The sequence below is a fragment of the Cuculus canorus genome, chromosome 3 (assembly GCF_017976375.1).
Source record: "Cuculus canorus isolate bCucCan1 chromosome 3, bCucCan1.pri, whole genome shotgun sequence".
Lineage (NCBI taxonomy): Eukaryota > Metazoa > Chordata > Aves > Cuculiformes > Cuculidae > Cuculus > Cuculus canorus.
Window position 1 is genome coordinate 93,164,765 of NC_071403.1, and position 26,984 is coordinate 93,191,748.

General features: G+C 35.4%; 1 protein-coding gene across 1 annotated transcript in view; it reads left to right on the forward strand.

Moving 5' to 3' along the window:
* Positions 1 to 26,984, forward strand: part of USH2A (usherin) — a 386,799-nt gene that overhangs the window by 48,236 nt on the left and 311,579 nt on the right. The window contains exons 10-13 of the mRNA XM_054061157.1: positions 7,180 to 7,375; positions 8,193 to 8,323; positions 21,591 to 21,786; positions 25,079 to 25,720. Coding sequence (XP_053917132.1) covers positions 7,180 to 7,375; positions 8,193 to 8,323; positions 21,591 to 21,786; positions 25,079 to 25,720 — 1,165 coding nt within the window. The remainder of the gene's footprint in view (positions 1 to 7,179; positions 7,376 to 8,192; positions 8,324 to 21,590; positions 21,787 to 25,078; positions 25,721 to 26,984) is intronic.

The window sequence follows — 26,984 nt, forward strand, 5'->3', positions numbered from 1 at the left end:
TCTAATCTCACACCAAACAACCCCTAGTCGCTCTGTGCAAGACGTGTTAATCTGACTTTATGTTTGAGATTGCTCTTATGATCAAGTGAAAGAACTTCGTAAAGTTTCATAGGGGATCTAAATTTTCTGTTATTTTAAGTTGAAGTGTAAAATATGCTGTCTAAAGATCTACAGAAATTCAAAGATTTTAGATGGGTCAAATTAGGAAAAAAAATCAAAACTGACAATGTCCTTTTAATTAGAACACACATTGTGAAATGTTACTTTGTAGGGATTAATTATAAATATTTAATAAGTGCTGGAAGTTCACCGAGCACTCTTGCAAGACTTACGCTACCTTGTGAAAATAAACCAAATACATTTTAATGATGTATCTGCCTTATCAAATATTTTCTGTCAATGTTAATGGGTTGTTCCAGCAAGTGTCACATTTTTGATATGGCACATATGCATTGTAACTGTAATTTAAATGCTTGAATTAACTGTATTCTTTCAGAGTAGAATAAGAATGTTGCTTAATTATTTTCCTCATTCTTTAATGACCATGTCAGTATCTACTAAATATGAAATGAAACACAAGTAATAATAAAATATAATTCATATTTGCAATTATATCACTACTTTGAATTTTATCAAGGATTTACATGAAATCTGAACAGCTTTATGGTTTTGATTTTTTTTGCAAGGCAAACACTTAAAAGCAAAACCAAAATTCATCCTGATTTTTTGCTATCATTGGCATTGATAAAACTCTTTTATAGACTTGCACCTACATTTCTCAGGCTCCCACCCCAGTGAATTAGGCATTTATTAATTTTTTAAATTATTTTGGATTCAGTGAAGCATTTGATGAAAGATCTTTCCAAATATAAACTTTTTTCTTGCAGGAGAGAGCAAAATTTTGAGAAGAAATTGCACTGTTAGCAAGTGTTTTTTAACTTTTGTCCTCTGGTAGCAGCAAGTAAGTTACCATGACTGAGGAGGTACAAAAAAAGTTTTTTTGTTTTATGGGGTTTTTGTTTTGTTTTGTTGTTTTTTTCTTTTTTTTTTGTATCTTGGACCAGAAATCAGAGATCCCTTGACAAGCTCTTAACATATGGCGGGGTATGTCCTTGTCACATTTACACTTAATACCACTAAAATTACCATCTCGAATTTATTTGGCATGTACATCTGGATAGCTGTTTTGCAGCAAAGCAATACAAGAAATTAAAAATTTGCTTGATTCATTACAAATGGAAATCTTAGTTTAGTTGATTGCATCACCATGTTATGAAATTTGACATACCAAATGGAATTTATTTTTTTCCCCTGAGTTCTGTTTTGATGAAAAAATATGTTGCTATGAAGTTTAAGATGATGGTAAGAAGGGAGTGCTTAAGAATGACTTGCAGATGTTGAGGGGCCAGTTTAATAAAGAAGCAGAAATAAATCCTTACAGATCTTGCCTCTCATTTTATGAAAAAAATATTCAGCTTCTTCATTTACAAATTGTTCTGTAAATGCCTTGTGTCCTACTTTGGGAAATAGCTCAGCATTTTACAAATGGAAACTGAGGCACCAAGAGTACAGTTCAGATTTTGGTAATATTTATATGTAAAGATGTGCAAAGACATACAAATATATAGAGATGAGTAATAGTATGTTCAAAAACTTTGCATGATGTCACATGAAAAACAGGAAACAGCCCATGAAAATAAAAGAAGAACAAATAATGTCAACCTTACCACACAGTCTCAGAGACTTCTTTAAAATGCTCACGCAGAACTTAATAGAGAAAGGTAATGGCAAAATGTACAGGCATAATTGTAGAAATCATTATAGCAAATAGAATATAAAATAAATAAAGCAACTCTGATAAATGCTTGGGAGGGTATAAATTTAAGCGAGAGTGTGACTGGCTAGAGTAAAGGCGTCAGATCGTAAGAGTTTTCCATGCAAATAATTAATGGTTATAAATATCTGCTGTCTGAAAACTGGGTATGGTATTGTTGATTTACCAAGAATTGGATAAATAAGGCTTTTTGTGTTGTTACAGAAGAACCTATCTAAATCTTAGTTAAAGGTCTATCTGTATCATCCTATTACATGTTGGAATTAATGATACATAATACCTGAGGAACTGTAAATATTAAGGACAGTAAGTGGTTTCTCACTTAATAACAAAGACTTGTAGCTTGCAGGGCAAACAAGCTAGCAAAAAATGCTATTTTTGGTAATCTGTGTGGCATAATTTGTGTATCCAGAGAACAGACCTACAAAGAATTTGGTTATATCAGAACAAAAAGAAAGGAAATTAAGCAGGCAGATGGTTGACTGGAGTTTTAGGAAACACCAAGTGAAAAGACACCTAGTCCAGTAGTTTTACCTGCCTGAAAATTTTAGGTAACTTTTGACATGTCCATAGAAGTTGTGGATTTGTCTATGGATCCATCCCTGGAACACTGGTATAATTTCACAGTTCAAAGATCCAGGCTTCTGAAACAATTTGTGTTTGAGTATTGCTGAAATACTGAGAGAACTTGTTGCAGTCTCAAATACTTCATGATTTGTTGCACAGGTGATGATATGCCAAAGGAATTGTGAAGAGGTCATTATCCCTATACATTTTGATCTGATATTTGGAAGATTTACTTCAGAGGTAGGCAGATGGCAACTAGCATTATGGTTGTCATTGTTACCTCTCAGAGACTGAGAAGGCTGTTGCTGTCTGAAAATAATTTTAGGGACTTGTGTAATCTGCAGGGTATTTATTTCATTCAATGTGAAAGGAAACTAAGACACAAATGGGCTGGTGCTTCTCTGTTGTTGGAAGCGTCTGTTGTAAAGCACAGTGCTACATATATTAATTGAATTTCTATGATTTTTCACATATTCAAATATAAGTGCCCAAGTCGTTAGTGAATTGTGGGGTTTTTTAGTTTTTTTTTACCACACTAGAACTGTTTAAAAAAACACAGAGCACCATGTAATAACTTCTTCAGAAGTGTGAAATTAACTCTAAATACCTAGTAACAGTGGCTACAGCAATCTATAATGTTACAGGAAAAGGGAATGCAAAGGCTTATTCCAAGCAGGCAAGGCAGAAAGAAGGAAAAATAAACACACAAGATCTCTTACAGTTTAATATCCTGAGAAAGTCTGAGCTTTGGTAAAATAGAACACATGCCAAACTTGTCAGTTGTAAAACATACCTTCTTCCTCTCTCTTATTTTACATAAGTCCTACAGAACTGGAGTCTAAATAAGAGTTAGATGGAGTGGATGTCTGATTTGAAAATAGCTTTGAATTTTAATCCTGGAAAACTTAAGTGTGAATTAATTTACTGAGCAGCCTTATTGTCAGAATTAGCGTGATTTTGTAGGACTAGCATGGCTTCAAGTAACTTCACAAAAAAAAAAAAGGGCATAAGCGAAAGAGGAGTTGAGTGGAAATACATCTTATACTGCCTGACAACATCTGTGCTAGTGATTGTGATCTCAGTTGTGTCCCATTATTGGAATCTGGCATTAGAATCATAGATCTTATGTTCTTTGCCAGTCAGGTTATTTGTCAGTCACTTTGCCATTGAACGCAGCAGTAGTATCTTTTCTTAGAATGTTATTTGGCATACGGTATTTGTAAACCATCTGTTACGTCTGTGCTTAATTTCAAAAACTATGTTGCATCCTTTTAAGGTACCTGGAATGTTATGATGGAAGCCCCATAAGACACTGGGGGCTCTGTTCTATCTTCCTTAGTGACTTAGATTGTTCTAGGTTTTGTTGGGTTTTTTTTCCCCCCCCTAATAAAACTTGGCTTTTGAGTTTAAGAGCTCTTTGGTCTTTGGGGAGTTCACAAATGACAGACATGGTTCAAAACTCTGCTAACAGGTGTGGTCTTGATAGATAGTCAAATGCTGTAGTGAGAGTGCTGGGGAAAAGCCACAGGGAAATTAAGATGACTGTTTTCAGAGCAAGGCTTGGCTACACTGGAATAGATATGCCTAGAAGCCATATTTATATGTCTAATGAAGCTAAATGAAGTGAAAGCATACTGTCCATTTGGGTACAGACTGGGATCTTGTAGGAAGAAAAAAAAGTATGCGATGAACTATCCTAATATAGTCAACACTATAAATAAACATAATTGGTTAATATACGTCATGGGGTTTTTCAAAAACCAGATACTATTTCAAAATGCATGAGAAGGTGGCATTTTAATCTTGATATTACTTCAGTGGGTTTTTAACTCAATGACCTAGGTATATCATAGAAGCATACGTATAATGTAAGTATTACAGGTGTGTATGTACACTAATTATTGCAACTGAACTTTGACAGGTATGAGATGGGAACTCCTAAACAGGTTAGGAAAAGAAAAAAGAATAGATTCTACTTAACACAACACAACGCAACAGGATGCCACCCAGAGGCAAGCTGTGGCATATTTTAAAAGTATTGGAGTAGAAGGTTCTGGTTGATCATGACTTATTGCAAGTCTTGAAGTATTGTTACCGTTGCCTTCTGAAGTATTTCTTTGAATATTTGTTGACTGTTTCTTCAGAGGCATTGCCCTCAGCATTCTTAGCGCCAAATAAGGATCTTGGCACACAAAGGCTTAGGCAGAAGTCACTGATGATCTTTCTGTAAGCATGCTGGCTTCAGGAATTTTGAGAAAGTTTTTAGTAATAATTTTTGTACAAAAAAAATCCTGATTTCATTTCTGGAAATAAGTTTTTAATCTTAATTTTAGACTAATGAAGTGGGCCAAGTTGATCTAGGTATTTTGACTGTCTGGCTCCATGTAATGTTTTCTCAGAAAACTTTTTTTCACAGCAGGTGATACTATATATCAAGTTGGCATGTTTGTTGTTGTCCAAAGGGAAATCCATATGTTTAACATCTTTTCTGAAGGGTCTAGATATAACTGAGAATGAGGACATCTGCTTGTTTGTGAGTTGTACTGTTATGAAAGAAAATTTTGTTTCAGAATAGAATTAACTTTTTTTCTTTTTTTTTTTTTTAAATCTACTGCTAGAGACCTTGTTCAGGTTTGTAAAAAGATTTTTGAGAATTTACCTATCCATTTTACACATGATAGCCATGAATTGAAACCTGAATCTCGCAGTCCTTTGAAAATCTCAACAACTATTCTTCGGAAAAATACAGTATTTACATTTGGAGAATGAAAACCTGAGTATTGCCACATGTACATCATCATGCTACCAAAAGTGAAAGTTGAACCACAGCTGGTCTGGAAGTTAAACGCAATTCTTAACCTAACAAACTTAGCAGGATAAAGTGGGGGTCCAGTGCATATTTCTGATGCATACAAATATGAAAACTGCTGGAATAGTAATTGTTTCAGTCATTGATAGGGACAAAGGGAGTGACTAGAGATAGGAAAGATGCATGTGAATGAGGAAAGGATTTAAGCTATATAACTTGTGTAACAGCTATGGTCAAAACATTCCTCTCAGTGTACTTAAACTGGGCTAACTGCAATTGGGCAGTGATTCTTCTGATAAACAAAGGTCAGAGTTCAAGGTCTCAAGTGAAGCCCTGATAATTTTCATCCTGAAACTGCTTTCTTTCACTGTGGTGATATTGTGTTTTTTTTGTTGTTTTGTTTTTAACATTGAAAAAAAGGTGGCTATTCTTACATTAGGTCTTACTGTTATTTTAATTCATTTAAACTAAAGTTCAGCAGATAATTTTTGTACTCTCAATTTCTCTCCCAAGTTGCTTTTGTTGTAAGTTGTGAGTGCTCCTCAGTTCTTCAGCTGTCTTAATCTTATGTTTTCTAATTCAGTTTCTCATTTTACCCATAGATGATTCCCAGCATCATCTATGAGTGAAACAGTTAAGAAACTTCAGTACGGTTTTCTGATTTCAGTGTGTAGGTGATGTAGGGGCACGTAAATAATTATCATAGTGCTTGGAACTGGTGACATGGAGAAAGATGAGCACACTTCTGGAACTTAGGACATAAGAAGTTGCCCAAATACTTTACAGAAGCAACTTATTTTGAAGTATTTAAATTATTTTTGAAAAATGGAACCACTACTTGCAATACATTTTATTTCTTAGATCCAGCAAGGCACCAGTATTTTGGGAATGGACTTTTGATGATGCTAAATTAAATTAAAATTAAATTTAAAAATTTCTTCTAAATAAACACCTCTGCAATGCCAGCATGTACCATTCTCTGGGCCAATTTCATAATAAAGACAATGTAATTGTGCAGAATGCTATCCATTCATTGACTTTAAGAAATCTAATTTGGTTTTAGTTTTTGATGGGCACAGGGGACACAATAAATTTTCTCCTTGGAGTTCTGTAGTCTGTTATGAACTGAAGATTATTCCAACTTCATATTCTTCACAAAGCTCTTCTTAGAAGATGCTGTTGTGAGTTCATCCAAGTAAAAAATGAGCTTCTGAGGTGCACCCAAACTACTTAAAAAATACTTCTACTGGTTTGGATTTAAGGTAACTAGGAGTTGAATATTGTTAGTCTTTCTAGCTAATAAATTTGAAAAGAATTGAAGAAAGCAAGATAGATTATTTGGTTATTTAAAAAATGTACATGGTATCCAAGTATTGCATTTTTGTCATATTTAAAATATAACTTGATGGACTTGACTATGTCTGGAGACTTGGATTTTGTTTAAATTTTTTTCTCAAAAATTTCATGAGATGAATGCACATTAAGAAGCGCTGATACAATGTCACATATTTGGTCATAGCAGGCCTTTTATTTCACTCACAAGGTCAAATGGAACTTTACAGACTACAAGTACTACAATACTACAAAACAGAATAACAGACATTGTTTACAATGCATCCAAATGGATGCATTAGGTGAATGTCTTCTGTCTTTCAAACACTCTTGGCACCGTATTGCATCTGACTAAATCTGAATCTCAGGATATTACCTGGTGTTGACTATCTGAATATTTATTCTTCTGCCCACCTTCCTCGATTTTAATCTGTTGTTAAAAGTAAGTTAAAAAGATTTTAAAAAATAAGAGGTTTTGTCATTTCCCTGTATGCTTTCTCACTTATTGTCTAAAACCACTATTTTTAATATTTAAGTGGGAGAAAACACATAGAAAGAAATGTGAATATTTAGGGTATAATAATGTTCTTGTAAGGTAAATAAGCAGTGTTGTTTGTTTATTTATTTTGTATTTCAGTGTGATCAGTGTTTGCCATTGTACAATGACAAGCCTTTTCGTCCAGGTGACCAAGTTCATGCCTATAATTGCAAACCTTGCCAATGTTACAGCCATGCAGTAAGCTGCCACTATGACTTAGCAATAGACCCTTTTCCTCAGGAACACTACAGAGGCAGTGGTGGAGTGTGTGATAACTGTCAACACAACACAACCGGTAAGTCATATGAAAGAGAATGGGCTGTTTGTTTTACAGTCACTTTTTGGCTAGGTCTTACGTGAGCTGAAATTAGTAATGCTTAATGGCTGACATTCCAATAATTTCTAGTGTATATGCAGTTTTAAACTACCCAGATAGTGTGGTAGTTACAATTGTGTCAATACTTAAGCTACAGGAAAATACTGAAAAATTGATCCAATCTTGCATAAAATCTTCTGTGCTAAACACATTCTAATGAATAAATGTAGAATGTAGAATGTGTAGTTTCAAAGCTATTTTCATTATGTGTGCCTTCCAGAAGGCTGTCTTTCTGATCAAACCAGTTTAACAGATAACATATTAAAAATATTGTTGAATTTTGCTGTGATGTCAGTTTCTTGCTTGTTGAGTAAAAGTTTCTATTCAGAGTAATGAATAAAGGTTTCTATTCTGTGTAACTAATATATTTGAATACTTTTGAAAACAATTTGATTTCAGATTTCTTGGCTTTCTTTAGTAAAGGGAAGAAAGAAAAGTTTCAGGTTCAATGGTAATTTTACCAAAAAATGTATAGGCATTTGCATGGCAAGGCTTTTATATAAGTGTGGTATTATATAACAGATGGAAGTTTAATGGAGTAAAACATAGTTTGTAACAGGTTCATTGTTTCATATGCTCTGGATCACTAAATTGGCAGGTAGAGATGAAAGGTGCATTAAAATGGACGTCCTGAAAATTATAGAATTCTCTCAAAGGAATAGAGTCTTTAATTTTGAATTATACAGCTAATTTTAATGAATTGGAAGCCATAATGCATAACCTCTCTTTCATGCAGGAAGGAATTGTGAGCTGTGCAAGGATTTCTATTACAGACAAGCAGGTGCAGATCTTTCAGCCACTGATGTTTGCAAATCCTGTGACTGTTATGCAACAGGCACCAAAAATAAAAGCCTCCTGTGTGATAATGTAAGTAGACTCAATACAAAAAAATGACAAAACATTTTAATCAGCTGGGTAGTCAGCAGTAAGATTTTGCAAAGCGTATTTAGATGGTAGCTAGTTTATAAAAAATGCTTAAGTTCAGCCTTTTCAAAATAATTGACTTGCATCACAGACTGAAAGCTGATAAAACACAAAAAGCAATTTGAGATGTACTGTTGAGTTCTAGATCAGCAACAGACATGAAAGGTACTATATGAAGTTTAAGAAGTGAGTAGTAGTTTTGGAATACTAACAGGTACCTGTGCATTGAGTAATGTACATCTAGGTTTGGAGTGTTTCTGAAGGTCTTGTTACTCTCTTAAAATTATTAACAGATTTTTAAAAATTCAGGCAATAAGCTGAGCCTGAAACTGAACTAAAATGAAGCTAGTTTTCCCTCTAATAAGGCAAAGATTGATCTCACTTCTAATTCATAAAGTCAATCTAAAAAAAAAAGAAGGAACCTACAAAGTGATGCTGAAAAGAGAACACCGTCAGCTATGCTTTTTTAGCCTAAGGACGTCATTGACATACAAGACATTTAGTCCAATAAGGAATCTATCTGTAACTTTAAAAACACACGTCAAAGAAAAGCGAGAGAAGCCACTGAAGTCTTGAAAGCATATTGAAGATATATTGTGGTTCATGTTCTATTCATGTATGTCCTGTCCATTGCCAAAATCCAAATTTTGTTAGGAATAAGGAAGAAAGATCTTCTCTGTCTGAAATTAATTTTAAAGACATTTTAAAAGTTGAACTTGTTCTACAGAGCATTGAGATAGAACTTCTTCAGCTTGTTGCCACATTTCCCTTCTGTGCTCTTTTCCAAACTTTTTTTTCATAAAACAATCTCTAGCATTTTACATGTGTTTCTTGTTATTGCATTTTATTTAACAGTGAGGTATTGTGGATCCTGTTTCATCCTTGGTTCTATAGTAGACCAAATACAGGTCTGATTTGAATCAGTGCACCGTCACAGGACTCATGCATTGGTGCATTTGCTGAATGATATGCAAATTTAGCACAAAATGTTTTTTTAAAATAATCCTCTGTCCTCTGTAGAATGAATAGGAATAAATTTATAATTTCGGGTCTTCTGAAGATTATACTTTTTGCCAGCATTACAGAAATGAAAAAAAAAAAACAAAACCAACTTGAAAAATACAAGTATCATGTTAGGGCTCTTTTTTAAGGTATAGGAAAAATGAAAGCAAATACTGTTTTATCTGCCCATGGTTTGTGGTGAAATTTTAACCTAAAACATCTTAGGTGTGATTAATAATCAGAGGAAGAGTAGTTTAGAGAAGTCCCTGCTTTACAGAGAATTATACAAGAATGTTCATGATACTTAACTATGAAAGTATGAATGGGGAGATAAAATAGCAAAAATGGGGGAAACTGCATTGCTCTATAAAACATCATTTGACTCCTGCAGAGCAGGGGCAAATTATTAAGAGGCATTAAAAATAGATTAATAAGTCTGCAGACTAAAGGCTGAAATGAATTACATGAAATAGGAAGGCGTCGTTGAAAAGTGTTTCCAAATTTGACCTGTAGAAGATGGAATCATAAGGAATTAGGACCTTATTCATGAAAATTAATTATCACGTCACTATGATAATTTTCAAGGAAATATACCAAAAAAATGGGACAGAATACACTTTTACTGTGTATTTTGTCCCATTTCTCCAGTTCATCGAGGTTTTTTCTTTCTGCAAAGTTCTAGTTGTGTCACTAAGTTCCAAGAGGTAGTGAGTTCCAAAATTAATTAATTGAATCACAAATTGATCTAGTGATTCATGCAGGAAGAATAGTTGCTCGTTGTAATGTAGATTGTTTATAGAGTGGGTAGAAGAGCTTACTATAACATGGCTACTCCCATGTCAGTTCTTTGGCTGTTCTGTTCTCGTTTCATTCTACTCTTGGTGAGAAATACATGTAGGTGTGTAGCGTTTCACATGGGTTCTCAGTTCTCGTATATCTGCACATCTTGCTCACTTACAGATCAGTGTGTAATTTCATTTATATTTTAAAGTGCAACCTAACATTAAAGATTTCAAAGTTATAACTTTATGGCTTATAGTAATGAGTGGGATTATAGAAGAGTGGTGGCAGTTCATTAGCAGAGAGAGAGGTCTTCTATTGAGGTTCATAGGTACAATAGAGAGACTTATCATAGAATCATAGAATGGTTTAGGTTGGAAAGGGCCTTAAAGATCATCCAATTCCACCCCCGCTGCCATGGGCAGGGACACCTCCCACTAGATCAAGCTGCTCAAGACCCCATCCAACCCGGCCTCGAACACTTCCGGAGAGGGAGCATCCACAACTTCCCTGGGCAACCTGTTCCAGTGACTCACCACCCTCCGCATGAAGAATTTCTTCCTAGGGTCTAATCTAATCTAAAGCCATTCCCTCATCGTGTCACTGTGTGACCTTGTAAAAAGTCTGTCCCCATTCAGGTACTGGAAGGCTACTATAAGGTCTCCTTGGAGCCTTCTCTTCTCCAGGCTGAACAAGACTAGCTCTCTCAGCCTGTCCTCATAGCAGAGGTGCTTCAGACCTCTGATGATCTTTGTGGCCCTCCTCTGGACCTGTTCCAACAGCTCCATGTCCTTCTTATGTTGGAGATTCCAGAAATGAACCCAGTAATCCACGTGGGGTCTCATGAGTGCAGAGTAGAGGGGGAGAATCGCCTCCCTCACTCTACTGGCCACACTTCTTTTGATGCAGCCCCGGATACAATTGGCCTTCTGGGATGCAAGCACACATTGCTGGTTCATGCCAAGTTTCTCGTCAATGAGCACCCTGAAGTCCTTCTCTGCAGGGCTGCTCAGTCATGTTGTCCCCCATCCTGTATTGAAACTGTGGATTGCCCTGACCCAAGTATAGGACCTTACACTCAGCCTTGTTGCACCTCATCAGGTTCATACAGGCCCACTTCTCCAGCTTGTCCAGGTCCCTGTGGATGAAATCCTGTCCTTCTGGTGCAACAACTGCACCGCTCAGCTTGGTGTTGCCTGCAAACTTGCCGAGGGTGCAATTAATCTCATTGTCAATATCATCAAAGAAAATATTAAACAGAACCCTGAGGGATACCACTTGTTATGGATCTTCATCTGGACATGGAGCTGTTGACCACTACACTCTGAATGTGACCATCCAACCAGTTCCTTATCCACCGAACAGTCCACCCATCAAATCCATATCTCTCCAATTTAGAGAGAAGGATATTGGGGAGGACCATGTCAAAGGCTTTACAGAATTCTGGATGGATTACATCCATTGCTTTTCTTGTGTCCACTGATGTGGTTACCCCATTGTAGAAAGCCTCTAGGTTGGTCAGGCAGAACTTGCCCTTGGTGAAGCCATGCTGGCTGTCCTGAATCACCTCCCTGTTCTCCATGTGCTTTAGCATAGCTTACAGGAGGATCTCTTCCATGATCTTTCCAGGCACAGAAGTGAGACTGACAGGTCTGTAGTTCCCAGGGTCATCTTTTCTACATGTTTTAAAAATGGGCACAATGCTGTCCTTCCTCCAGGAACCAGAGATTCCCCTTATCTGCCACAACTCTTCAAATGTACTTGCTGCAATCTGATAAAATTTGTCCACTTCTTTGCTGGTTATTGATAACTGACCAAGGTAGAAATTATACACATATGTTGCATCTTCTTTGTGATCATTTGTCACAAATATTTCAAACAATCAGAAAGTCCAGTTGAATTATTGAGGTGCACGAGTTTTATGAAAGAACAATTGGCTGCCTTCTTCCCTTCTCCTTAACCATTCACACATGAGAAAATTCTGCCAGAATACCACTGATGTGATCATTCTTGCTCTATATGGAGAGCTGAAGATTAATTTCTTCTGGCCTTTATACCACAATCCTTGACTCATTTTTCCTATGCAGCTTTTTACCCAGACTGCTCTACAAATGCTTGCATATTCAATCAGGCACAGCAGTTTGTAGTCCTTTCATGATTCTATTATAATATCCCATATATAATGGCAGGAAAAAAGCACTCTTTTCCAGGGCATTTGTTTTTAGGCAAAGCTGATAGTGCCTCTATTTCTTTTACCTAGTCCTTGGAAGTGCCATTCTGGTCTCAGTGAATTTAGGTGTATTTCTTTACTTAACATGCAAATACATATGTATCGTATACTTAATCATGCAAAGAAGCTGTACTTTTCAGCAGAGGATATTGTTCAGAGTTGCAAAGACTTGATTGCCTTCCATCAAGGTGCCAACTGTATTGTCTCGTGTTGCAAGAAAACTCTTTCTAAGGCATGAAGATGAACAAAATATTAGTTACTGTTTTCTCTGAGCAGTAAAATGAAAACATTCCAGTGCTACCAAGTAAGCCTTTGAACACGCTTCAGATTTTGCCTTTCAGTACACTCCGTAAGTATTGCTCTTTTGTATGTCTTCATTTTCCTCTTGCAATTTTGTGTGTTTTGGGTTTTTTGGGTTTTTTTTTTTTAATACACAGTGGAAAAGCTAGCTAATATCTGTGTATGTATATATATTTTAAACCAGAGTAGAATCTTGATTTCTCATAATTTTATTTTTTAGTTAATTAATTCTTTGATCTAAGATAAGAATGAGCAGTCCTTTCTCATTTTTTTCACCTGCAGATTTTTCAACCCATTTATTGCAATTGACGATAAATAAATAACTGGAATGTGTTTTACAGGGGAAAGAATGTGAGTGAAGCAGTTAATTAAGAGCATTTCAGTCAACAGATCTATCAAATAGAATAAGGAAAATAAAGGATGCAAATGTGTCAATGAAAAGCTTGTGTGCATAGTGGAATCCATAAAAAATCAAGTTATAAAACACTGCGTTTATTCTGAATCTTGTATTTACCATCATGGAAGGCCTTTAATCTTATTGCTAAAACAAAGGAAAATGAGCTTTTTATGTTAAATAATTCCAGACTTCATTTCTGGTGGGTTTTGTACCATGGAAATGCTGGTTTTCTGTCATAGTTTGTCAAGTCATTTTTGGGATTTAGTCCACTCCCACCCTTTGGAGCATAAACACCTCATTTTACATTTTGAGCAGAAGGAGCTACTGACACTTGAAGGTCATCATATGTGATAAAAAGAAGACATAGCAGGGGAGTGAAATGGAACTTCATTATTACTGATTATTCATTTTCAGTTCCTAGAGCTGATATACTGAGAATACTTTCAGTCATTTGGTGGTCAGACCATCAACCTAGGTGTGTGAGCGAGCACTTCTTACAGTTTTCATTTCCTAAGCTGAAGAAAAGGAAAATACCTCAGTGTTCTTGCTCACCCCTCCCAATTCCTGAGACAGTAGTCAAGTGGATGCTAGGGCCTTTACCAGATTTGTGTCAAGTAAGAAAGTAGCAAGAAGTGTATAACTAGCATTTATATAAGAAAGATTGAGATTGAACTGAAATAATTTCATGCAGGAACTAATTATACCCATAGGTCTTAAAATGTAAGTTTTAGGGCATTGCCAGCTGGTCAAGGGAAGGTGCTTCTGTCGTGGTAGAGAGTAAATAATTGAAATTAATCATGATTCAGCCAAACACAAAAGGTTCTGGCTTTCAAAACCAGAACTTTGGTTAAAAAAAACCACAAACACCCTAGGAAGTGTCAGCTTTGATTTTTTATTTAGTAACGTCAAGCCACATCTGTTTATTTGCCAGAATTAAAAGAGAGCTTTCAGATCACATTTCCGGCAGTATGTTTCTTCTAGTACAAACACCAAACAGCTACTTGAAATTACAGGGATAACCAAGGAGAAAAAGATGGTTTTAACTTTCAGAAAGGCTTAGGCCAGCAATTTTTTTCAGCAATTTTGATTTTATGCTTTATGAATACATATGGTCAACAAGATTTTAAATAGTCAGAAGATATATTTCTGAGGCCATGATATGTACGTGTTGAATATATACTACATGAGCACTATGGCTAAATAGTTTGCAGTAACCTAAACAATATTTAAGACAATTCTTTGGGATATGTCACCCTTTGACCTGGGTATTTAAATCTCTTCTTAAGTCCTTATATAAGTTTAGTAACTGGATGTTGGGATGGTTCCTGGACAGGCTTCTCTTTTAAACTGTGGTTCAGATATGATAAATTAGATTAAAATATTCCCCCAGAAGAGAGTGGTATCACTACAGTCTAAAGCAGTGTGAACTGCTTGATATATCTAAAATTCCAAAATCTTGAGTAGTCTGCTTCCTGGTTAAGGACAATGATGCTGTAGCTGTGATTTGTGCAGGAGGAAATATCTTTCATACTTTTTATAACTATTTACATTCAAAGATGTGGGACTAATGTGTATTTTGTAAGTAAATTATAAATGACACGAGGGATATATACTAACTCAGCATCAGTGATTTTCTGTATCAAATAACAATTGTAATTATGAGGTCCCAAGGTACACCACCAGCACTTGGTAGTAATGCTCGGCTAGACTCATTTTCATAGTGAACAATCTCGACAGATATTTTCCATAAGTGATTTAGTACCAAGATGGTCATGTTAATAGACAGGCTGTTTCTGTCTGTTTACTGTTTGGGTCAGAACCAGACTTGTCAGGTCTAAGCAACAGGAGAATGGATTGCTTTCTTCTGTTCTATAATCAGCATAATTAAACTTTATTTCTTTAAATGACAGATAACATTTGGATGAGTGGGAGGAGGGGAAGGTTCAGTAGTATCGCCGGTGCACAACTGGCACAATCTTGGCTAATAAAAATCTTTAAATACTGTTACTAGTATTCTCAGTTATACTGTTGTTTCCAGGCTAAGCTAGATTTGCAGAAATGAAAATAGTCATGGCAACCTCAACAACCACTTTGCTTCACGATTCACTTAGATTTTTATGAGGTTGTAGGAATGGTTTGTTCTACCCATTTCAATGTAGTTTCCGTGTTATAAACTGTGGTAGACCAATTTCTGCAACATCATAAACATTTGTCAGTTTGTGCAACTTCTTTGTAACAGTATCCATTACCAAGCATTTCACAGTGCTTCTGGAGTATTTGGGGGCTTTTTTGTCTGTACAGAGAAATTAAAGATATTAATTATTTCTATTTATTTCCTATTTTTAAGCCATATTTCCTCAAATTAAGCCAAATTATCAGTTTCTTCCCTTAGCTGATGCAGTAAGCAGTTTTCAGATATACATGAGAGTGCACGTGTAACGGACTTTTTCTTTTCTCTTCTTTTAGCTAAAATTACAGTCTTCTTTTTACTGTATTTTTCTAACTTGTGTGTTGTACCTTTCTACTGTATGAGCTGAATCCTTGTGTTTCCTTCTCATGTCTTAAATATGAGACTCTTTTTTTTAATACATGCCAGGATAACATTTCCGTTTTTTGGAGTGGTATCATATTGTTCGCTCATAGTTTGTGGAAGCCCAGTATCACTTCCAGGCTATTTTCCACACTAATGTGTCTTCACAATTTTTCTTTATCTCATATCTTTTGTCTTCTTGCTATATACTGTGTTTTGAACATCTGCATTTACTTCACCATTACTAATTTTAGAATATTTGTGCAGAGGGTAAAAGTGATATTGAAAATCAGCCCACTGAGGCTGATGCCAGCACAGCAGTGTCCACCCTAACTGGGGCACAGTCCTGCAGTTTCAAAACATAGCCAGTGCTCATAACAGGGTCTGTTATTACTTTCCCTTGCTTGGGGTTGTCAAATCCAGTCCAGGATTTATCTGTCCATCCAGAGAATCCAGTCTGGAGCACCAGGAGACATGGCTGGAGACATGGCTGCAGCATAAGTCTGAGGGCTTCATTCAGAAGGCAGGGGTTGGGCACAACTGCAACATAGCCTAGACGACATGCGAGTGCCCAGACTGAAGCTTCTCTGCAGATTCTGAATTGTAGTTGTGAGCGAGGGTGTGAATTGAGGCCCTAGATGAGGCTGCTCGGGACCACTAATGCTGATTGATGCCATCAGGGCCAGGAGTTCTGGCTGTGCACCCTGCACTGGGGTGGTCTGTGAGCATATTTCTTTTATCTTCAGAGTCAGCTACTGAAAATATTAAAGAGCTTAGCATCCAGGGCAGGCAATTACAGAACCCTACAAACTTCCCAATTTTACAAATACTTTTAAGTACCTTTTTACCCCTTCATCTGCTATTTTTAGCTGGATTACATCTTTCAACATTTTCTCTCATATTCTGCACAGCTACTGAAATTGTATGCAGTATATGAAGGATAAAACTTTTGTAATATGGAATGCATTACAGTGGCATATTTCTCTTAGATTATATTAGTGTCTCTTATAATGCCGTGCTTACTGTAGAAAGTGGGGTTAAACTGGGTTTATTTAGTTGAATATGTTATTCTGTATTTTGAGGCTAAAATTCAGTGGATATCTTTCATCTTGATATCAGCAATCTGATAAGCCTCCTTCTCTAACAAAACCTTCAGTTTCCTATACCTTTTTCTAACTGCCGTGAAAGGCACTCACTCTTTTTAGAACCAAGAAAGCAGCTGCCACTTGTATTGATTACAGATGGAAAACTCTTTTCAATGTGACAGCAGGGTAGGAGGAAATTTATATATAGAGATCTCTAAATGATTTCATTGGCTGGTTCCTGGAGAAAATTTGAATTATATTCTTTGTTTGGCCAGTTATTTCTCCCTCATTCTGAAGAGTTATATTTTTTCTTCTGGCATAATTTTTTACACTACTAAGAGAAAGTTTGGGGACAGATTTTCTGCAAATGAATGGCATGGAAAATACTTCTCGTAATAGTTTGATGCTTAAAATTCTGTTGAATATACTGATGGTTTTTGCTTCTCTTAGCACTCAGTAATGTACACATTTCACTCGTTGCATCAGGTCATGGCTACTGTCTGCTCACACTTAGAATTGGATTTCCAATTCCAGCCATACTGGAAGAAATAAGACTCGTCTAGCACATTATCCTCTCTGATAGTTAACAGAAGCTTGTATTAAGCTGGATCCTTCTGTGTTCTTGTTTGACCTAAAGTAGAACCAGTTTTCTAACTATTCAGCTGAACCTCCTCTGAGTAATTTCGTTTTCTGAAAGTGCATGTTTTTCAGACAGTGTTTCTCTCTAGAAGTGATAGCATGGGACATTGGTGTACAGAAAGGCCATTGCTTATACTTATTCCTATAGGAACCAAGGCCATCCTTAAGCTGGTGAAAAGCTGTAAGTGAAAGGGACAAAAAAAGGTCACACCTGTAGGGAGGAGTGGACAGGACAGGTGAGCCAAAACTGACCAACAGAGTATTCCATTCCATATACATCACACTCAGTATAAAACTGAGGGGTCATGAGAGTCAAGCTCTTTTCTTTGATGGCTGGGATCCAGTGAGGACCTCATCTTTTTGCCCTGATCCTGGATCCATGCGTTCTTGAATCCAGTGGCTGAGGCCAGCTCCCTGCTGCTGCTGACTCCAGTCTGGGGCCTTTTCCGCATGCCTGCTCTGCAGTGTCTGTGGTGATGTAGTCATTGATGGGGGATGCGTGTGTTCAGTTTTATATCTTTGTATATACTTTCTTATTTTCTTATTAATAGTATTTTCATTATTATTATCATTATTGTTTCATTAAAGTTGTTCTAGTTTTAGTTTTGAACGCGCAAGTCTTTTTCTCTTGTTTCTATTTCCCCTTTCCCTGCAAGGGAAGGGAAAGAACTGGGATACAACTGCTTGCATTAAGTTGGGCCAGGGCTAAACGCTGACATTCTGTGATACATTTCTTTTCTGCATTCCAGTTGTTTATGATTTGCAGACTACCAGAGACAAACTTAGGAGTTCATCTGAGTTGTTGTGTTTGGTGGTCACGTATGGAATTAATCTAGTTCCTTTTCTAACTGTCTTTCAAAAAAAGTGTATTATTAAACTTGAAATATGTAGAAGTACTTTTTCATTCTTTTAAGTTTACTTTCTGATAAATTCCTGGATATACTGTCCATCTTATATTGTGAGAAATAATGCATATTAATTCTGTAAGCCATTTGTGATTTTATAGACATATATTCCTTTCATTTACTCATCTCTTTACAAACTGAGAAGTCTTCTTTTAGTCTCTTTTCATTTGTATCTTTGTTTATTCTACTCACTCTGCTACCTCTTTTATTTAGGAGAGGGTTACTAGATATACAAATTGTGCAAAATGTTGACATGCAGTGGATTTTTATGACAGAGTGACATTTTCTGCGTAACTTTCAGTTCTTTTCCTTATAATTCCAATATTCCTATTGCCTTTTTAACTGCCTCAGAGCTTTCAAATGAGTTTTAGGGGGAATGGAGCAGCTTTAACAGCTTCTTTCTTGAGTGATAATAGCTAATTTTGGAGTCATCACTGTCTACCTATAGTCAGCGTTGGCTTTCCCGAGGCTTCAAGTTTGTACTTGTTGATGTAAAAATAACTGACTTTTTGATCATCCATTTGGTTCAGTATGTGTGATACTTCCAGACGTTGCTGACTTAAGGAAATGCAGTAGAATCATTAAGCATGGGTTTCCTTTGGGGAGAAAAAAAAAGTACCAGTCTTTTCCAATATGTTAAACTCATGTTTTAATTCCTATTAATTTGCTCTCTATAGAAAAAGTGCTATTGGTCTGTAGATCTCAGGAGATTCCTTACAGTGCTTTAAGGAGATAAAATGTAACTTTTATAATTGTATTCCTCTTTTACTGAGGTTGATTTAGGAAATTAATAATTCAATAATTTTATATTTCAGCTCATATAGAACTCTTGACTCAGGTGTGATCACTTTTTAACAGATGAGATTCTATAAAAATCTTTTGTTTCTAACATTTTGGTTTGAAATCAGTCTTGAAACTTGTTCCTAATATAGAGTAATAACACCTCTTTTATAGTGAACAACTGGGAAATACTTTCTTTGCAATCTCTGCTATGGTTCTCTTTTTCCTGAATGAGACACAGAATCATTGGCGTGTTAGTTGGTCATTTGCTCCAGCTCAAAGCAGGATTGTTGTCAGCTCTAGATCCAGTCAGTCATGATTTTGTATGGATGAGTCTTGATACCTCTGAGGACAGAGATTCCATATCCCCTCTGGGCAACCTGTTACTGATACTGCACTTACTTCTCAGTGAAAAAGTTCTGATGTCCACTCTGAATCTGCTAATTATGCCTCTTAATTATTTATTGCCCTCACTGATTCATAGTATTTCTTACCAGTATTACTACTATTCCTTTGTTTCTGACATTTGAAAAATACTTATTTTTCCTTCATGCCTTAATAAGCATGTTGCTTGTTAAAGGCTGATTTTTTTTATTGCCTTATACTAGTTTTAAAATTTGGTGGTGTTTATCCTCTCTTATTTAACTTCCTTATTTTGATCTGATTTCTGCTTTTTGAAGATGACTTTTGTGCATCTAGTGCTTTCCTTCATATGGCAGCTTTTGGAGCAATTTGAAAGTCTTTTTGGGTATTTGTTGAGTGCTAATGAGATATCTTTATGTAATACTTGCTGTTGTGTAATCTGAGTATTCTGTGATCACTAACAAAATGTTTCTTTTACACTTATGTATTAAACTAGGTATTCCTCTTCATTTAAGATTAAAGTCAGAGTTCCTTTTCAAATGTGAGTTCTCTGATGAATGACTGTGATGCATGACTGAATCACTTGTAACAAACTACATATCTAGATCAAATCCAATCTGAAAGGGAATATGTAACCCTTGTTACTGTGTTTTCTGCTCTTGTTGTGTCTCTTAGCTCTCTTACCTTTCTGTACACAGTTGTTGTCTTGTCTTTTTTTTATAAAATGTTGTTTTCCTGCCTTTTTTATATCTTTATTTTCCTGAAAAATGTGGCTTATGCATAAGTAATGGATCTCATTCTTGAAAGCATATTGAAGAGGTTTTATTGGACTACAGAATCCTCTTATGAGGAAGGGGTAGAAATACATGCTTCTTTAACTTTGATTCAGTGTTTTCTGCACTGAGAATTTACTAGTAGATGCTGAAATGCTCTATTTTATCTTCTATTAATAAAGCTAAGAGCTTCGTTGTAGGTTGGAGGATGTGATATTTACATTTATTTTAAGTAGAACTTCCAAGTAGCTTTGTGTCTAATGCCACAGGATTCTGTTGTTTCAGCTTTGCCTAACTCGTGGATTTAAGATAAAAACCCCAACTGTTAAGAGAATTTTTTTTTCTGGTAGCTAGTTAAAAAAAAGGTACATTCAAGTACAGCTGTTGTTGTAGATAAATGACCAGTTTTGAATCACTACTTTTTCATATTTGTAAATATTTGCACTGAAAAAAATACACTGATCAAAGAAAATTCGTTATAACACAGTTGATTGGTTGCTGCCACCTCCGCATTCCCCAGAACACTTGAGTTAGATAAGCTAGATTTTGTACCTTGGTTATGAATCATAAATCTTTTGCCAATTCACATCTCCTGTATCTCTGTGTTGTTTTGACTCCCTGTTCTCATCTATGCTGTGTATCAGCAGATCTCTCCCATTTGTTTCCCAGTCCCTGTACCATAGCCCTTTGCCTGTGGTCAGTTTTCTCACCATATTGGAAAGTCACGAATACAGAAATGGGGTTTTTTTCTGGCTTTCAGAGTTTTGAAATTGAGATAGCTTTCCAGGAACTCTTTAATCTTGGATAAGGTATGAGAAGAATACTCCCAGATCACGGCCCAGACATAACAAAGGGTTTCAGATACTGAGGGGTTACATCCCACTGTAAAGGAAAAGATGATGTATCTCAGATGAGTAATCAGAAAGGAAATCTTTCAACTTTGCCTCGATCTTATTTAACTAACATTTTCACTAAAATAAATAAGCATAAGATGTTAACAAACCCACACAAAACTTGACCTTCGGAAATGATAGTATTTTGCAGTAACTGTGATTCAAAAGAAAGGACTGTTTGTTTTAATAGAAGCGACTGGTTTTACAATACAATTTTGTAATTATTCTTTGCAGTTTTCTCTGTCCAGATGGTAAATATTGCTGCATTGTTTACTCAATTCTTTTTTCCTTCTGTTATGAAAGAACAAGACTTGTAAACACTATTTAAAAACTGGTAGTTACACTACATTTAATATTTCTCTTCTTTTTCTCTCTTGAGAAGTTAAAAAAAGTATGTGTTATCCAGGCTTATTTTTTTCTGTTCCATTTAAAGTTTTCTTCTCCCCGACTCATACTCCCATTCTTGTTGCTAATGAATGTATCATCTAAAAATAGATATGTTCATCATTCTATAATATTTTGTATCTTTCTAGATTGGAGGCCAGTGTAATTGCAAGAGACATGTGTCTGGCAGACAATGCAATCAGTGCCAGGAAGGATTCTACAATCTACAACAGTCAAACCCTGATGGCTGCAGTCCCTGTAACTGTAATACCTCTGGGACAATCAATGGAGATATTACCTGTCACCAAAATTCAGGCCAGTGCAAGTGCAAAGCAAATGTTATTGGTATGTATGTGTAATGCAGTAGTTTGGAGCTATTTTTCTTGTTATCTCTGGAAATAAAACTCACTTGATTTCTAAATGAAAAGTAAAGTAAACTTCTTTGCTAAAGGCAGATTATAAAAATGAATGAAATTAACTGTTGAAAAATTATTAATTTAGTAATTCTATCAAACTACAGCTTGAAGCTTAGTTTAATCAACCCTTTAGAAGTTTCTTTATGGCATAGCTACACTAGCTTACATAGCTCCATACTAATAAGTCACAGAAATAATGTAATTTGCTTACTGCATAGATGTTTCTTTTAGGAAATTAACACTTTTTCAAAACGTTTTATACTTAATGAGTTCTAAGCAAATCGTTTCTATGCTAGTTTTCTTAATAGACCAAAATAAATGGATTTTTTCTCAAAATATTCTGTGCTACAGGGTCCTTTGTGATAAATCTTTCCATTTTTTTCTATTATATTTCTTTGAACTGTTCCTATGAAATGCAAAATAAGTCAACATAATTCCACAGATCATGTACATAGCTAGGTTTAGTTATCAAGGGCCACATAATTTTAATTTTGTAATTCAATGCCAGGCTGATTATAATAAACTGCTACCTTCTCTGTTATTTATCATTTTTTTTACAAGACGTGCTTTTTTGTTTGTTACTCCCACAGGTATTTTTCAGAAATTAGATTTGATTATAGCAATTTATTACTTCCAGCATATTTGAGGGGAGCCACAGCCACATAAGGACAAAATTTATCAAGTGCCCCAAATACACAGTATATATAATACACTTTGAAATGTTGATATATGGGAATATTATGCAAGGAGAATTTCCTGATAAAGCGAGCCTTGCATGGTAACTGTACATGTCTCAGACTATAAATATGTCTCAAAAAAAAAAAAAAGAAAAAGAAAAAAAGATATCTTTTTCTGCTTTATTATTAACACAACCAGGTGGTTTTTTTTTTGGAGGGGGAGGGTTTCCTTTTTTTTTTTTTTTAGCAAACTATGGTTGCAGGTTATGTTATGAGTGTTCAAATTTCTCTTAATTTATAGTTCATTGATTTGTGAATATTGACTTATTTGTAATATTGCATATATCTCTCTCTTCTAATTTTCAAAAGCAAATCCAAAATAAGAACAAATAATAAAAATAGTTCTAAACCCAAACAGTTTCTGTCCTCTTTGCTGTGAATACCAAGTACCTGTGTTTTCCATATGATAAAAATGGATGCTAAGAGTCAAAAAATAATGTCCGTGACGTGCCATGCATCTTAAAACCATTCTTTACATTCAAGAAAACAGACTTCAGAGCTTTTTAAATTATATTATCTTTGCCTATATTTCACATTTGCGTCTGCGAAAACCTTTCTTAACTTGGTGGGAGTTTGGTATACAAGGAATGCACAATCTGGTTGTGATGTATTTGATTGTCTACAAATAATTTAAGTATTTTCTGCCTTGGAAAGCAATAAGAATTATTACTATTTCCACTTAAATAGTAATACAGGAAATGTGCAAATCTATGTTTTCTGCAAATTTATCTGTAAATATGGAGGAAGGCTGTACTTATGCAAGTGTTTGTTTGCAGGATAAAGACCTAATTATTTCCAGACTGGATGCTCTTTTTTCCTTTTCAAACCATTTGTAAATAAGCTGCTGTATACCAGAACGTGTGCAGCAAACTTTAACAATGAGCTTTCCTCTTTGGATTTCCAATTTGTTTTTTAGAGCAATCTGTCTATTGTCATTTTATCTGTTTAAACAAGCGCGATAACAGAAAAATGCAACTGTGGACTGCGATGTTATGAAACATGAACTGTTAGAGTTAACACAACTGTTAAATCTTACTAATGATTCTATCACCAGTAAAATACATTAGCACCAATAATTTTATTAAAGTAGGTCATTCATCTAGAATAAAAAGGTAGAAGAATGTGAATTAAATGCCAAGCGTGCTAACTCCCCTGTACTTGTTAACATTGAATGTGATGCCCTGTAGGCCTTCCTCAGTATCGTTAGGAATAGATTACCTGTCAGGAATATGTATGGCATATTCAAATAAGCACTGCGCATATTTTTAAAACTGATATGATATGAATCCATGTAGACCAATTTTAATAGTTCAAAATGAGTCATAATTCTTGTTAACAATACAGTTATTTTTAAAATTTGCAGCAATAGTGGTCCTTTTTTATTTTCCTTATTGAAATTAAATGATATGCCTTAGGTGAGTCATTCATCACTGTTAAAGGAACTTGCCTTCTGTTGGAGTTTTTGTCCATATGTATAATGCATTTCCTACCATTTTAGTTTTATTTTTCTACACATAAGTTGTTAGATGTATTTTTATATGGGTTTGTATTTTTTAAATTATGAGAATATTTTGCTAGAACACTTATTTATTTTTATCTGGATGCAAGAATTAAGTGGTGGCTTTATAGTGAAGGATTTTCCCATTACAAGGGAAAATACATAAGTGTGAATTTGCATTTTTCATATAATAATCTAGTTTGCGTTCTTATAATGTACATTTTATAAACTAAAATACAAATACCATCCCATGGAGCAGAGATAAAGCAAGCAATGTCTTTAAAAACACAGCTAATAAAACCACAGGATGAAGCATGGAGAAAACAGTTTAGACTTTAATATACTGTTAATAAATCTTATATTTAGATAAAAATGCTTCATTCTCAGTTCTGGAAAATATTTTTTCTTTCAGTAAGGAGTAACAATAAACACTGATATAAATGGAATCAATGTTAAAACTGAAGGACAGTGTTAAGTAAATCCTTCATTATAATTAGTCTACTTGTGTTGTACTACATTTATTTAATGTTTTAAATACAATATATAAAACTATTATCAGAACAGATTGAGAGCCCAGTGCAATTCCCTGTATCTCATATTTCTACAATGCAGGGTGAAGAGTTCACATAAGCATTGATTGTGCAACAGGTGCTCTTCTGGGGCAGATTAATTCTGGTTTGTCTTAGAAATGTTATGAAGAATCTCTTGCAGAAGTATCTTAAATTATCTTGAGAAGCCAGCAGAAATTCATCACTTCTGAAACAAATTGGAAAAGTAAACAGATTTTTGGAATGCCACTGTTATTCAATTGATTTGTGCAGCTCTTTCATTCCTGTTAATTATGCTGGTGAATTATATTAGTCCTTCCATCTCTTCCTCTTTTTATTTTTTTTAAACTGTTGTATACTTATCTCATTTTGTTCATTGAGAATAAAAAGCTTTTCAAGTTTGGTTTTTTTTTTTCATGAATGCCTTTTTTCTTTCAGGTCTTAGGTGTGATAGTTGCAATTTTGGATTTAAAGCTCTCAGATATTCTAATGAAGATGGATGTGAGCCTTGTTGGTGCAACAGCCACGGCTCAGTGAACCAATTCTGCAACCCTCTCTCTGGGCAGTGCAATTGTAAAGAACAAGTGAAAGGGCTTCACTGTGACACATGCATGGACAACTTCTATGGACTGGATGTAACTGGTTGTAAGGCTTGTGAATGTAATGTTGCAGGGTCAATTTCCGGAACTGTGTGCGATGCAAAGACAGGACAATGTGCATGCAAACCAAATGTTGGAGGAAGACAATGTGATGAATGCTTAGATGGCTACCACAAAGTGTACGAAAATAATTCCTTTGCTTGTCTGCCGTGTAACTGTGATAAGGCAGGTACAGTAAATGGCTCTCTGCTTTGCAACAATTCAACAGGACAGTGTACTTGCAAAGCTGGTGTAACTGGCCTTCAGTGCAATCAGTGCATTCTTCATATGTACAACCTCAGCATAAGCAACCTCTTCGGCTGCCAGCATTGTGACTGTGATGCTACAGGCACGTTGGCAGGAACAGTTTGTGACCATGTTTCTGGACAGTGTGTCTGTTTGCCTCAGCGTCAGGGGAGAAGGTGTAATGAGTGTAAACCAGGTAAGGAAGTTGGAAAACAATCTATATGATGTAGTAAGTTGTGCTTTGCTGGATATCATCATAGCTCCTACAGTCTTTAGAAATGTGTTTAGACAGCTTCATGTCTGACGTGTCTGACTTATGTTATTATTTTTCCATTTCTTCCTAACTGTGTGAGTGAGAAGGAGCTATTAACATGCTGATCTCCATCAAATATTTATTCTGTTGCCAGAGGTTATATGAATTGTCTAATTACTTCAGTTTCATAAGGTTAGGCCTAGTTCTTCTAGATACTAAGGAAAATGTGCAAGTTGTCACAGCCTGTTCATTGAGTTAAGAGAAACTAGCAGAGTTTGATGAATAGCAGCTATCCTCCTAATGAAAAACGTGCATTTGGAAGGCAGAGTGCAAGCTCTTCAGGAAGGGCACTTCATGCATAAAGCTGAGCATGGCGGGAAGTAAAGAGATGGTTGCTTAGACTTTGATGAGGCTGGTCACTTAAAAAGCATTCACCTACCTTGCTGTGCTGGGAATGTGCAGTCCTGCAAACAGGTGATACTGCAGTTGCTACTTATTAGTTCAAGATTTTGTACCATATTACTGTAAACACACTTGAAATGGTTATAAGTGGGAAGCTCTGTAGTTCTATTTTAGTGTTTTGATTTTTCAAATGTAGGTGGGTAAAGTGAAACTATAGGTAATAATAACCTACCCTTAGTAATAATATTAAACAGATAGATTTAGATTTAGCTCAAGTTAAATATATATGCAATTTATTAAAGTAGCAGGTCACATTAAAAAGTACATTATAGCTCCATTGGTTTTAATATGCCATTCAATAATTCGAACAGAGGTTAAAAAAGCTGCTTAACCTCCATTAAGTATTTTTAAAAATACTTTCATTTAAATTATTTTAGGTACATATACTAATAAATAAGGCTACATTCTGTTTCTCTTAGTTCCTCCTCCAGTGCTATTTGACCTGCTAACCCTCTACAGCAGCCACTTAATCAGAGATCGGCAGAGGAGTGATGTCAAGGCTTCCAGAGTCAGTGACCGCCCTTGTCCTTGAAAAAGGAAAGGCCAGGGTTTATGCAGAACTAAATGATTTTAAAAGGCTTAATTGATAGTATGAACAAACTATTTTGTAGAAAATCTTACATGCCAATCGAAGGAATACTTTCACAATAGTTCCTGTTTAAAAACAAAAAAAATTAAGGAATTATTATGTAACAATAATTTTTAAGTTTTCTAAGTAATAAGTGTAAGCATTTACAGACTGAAT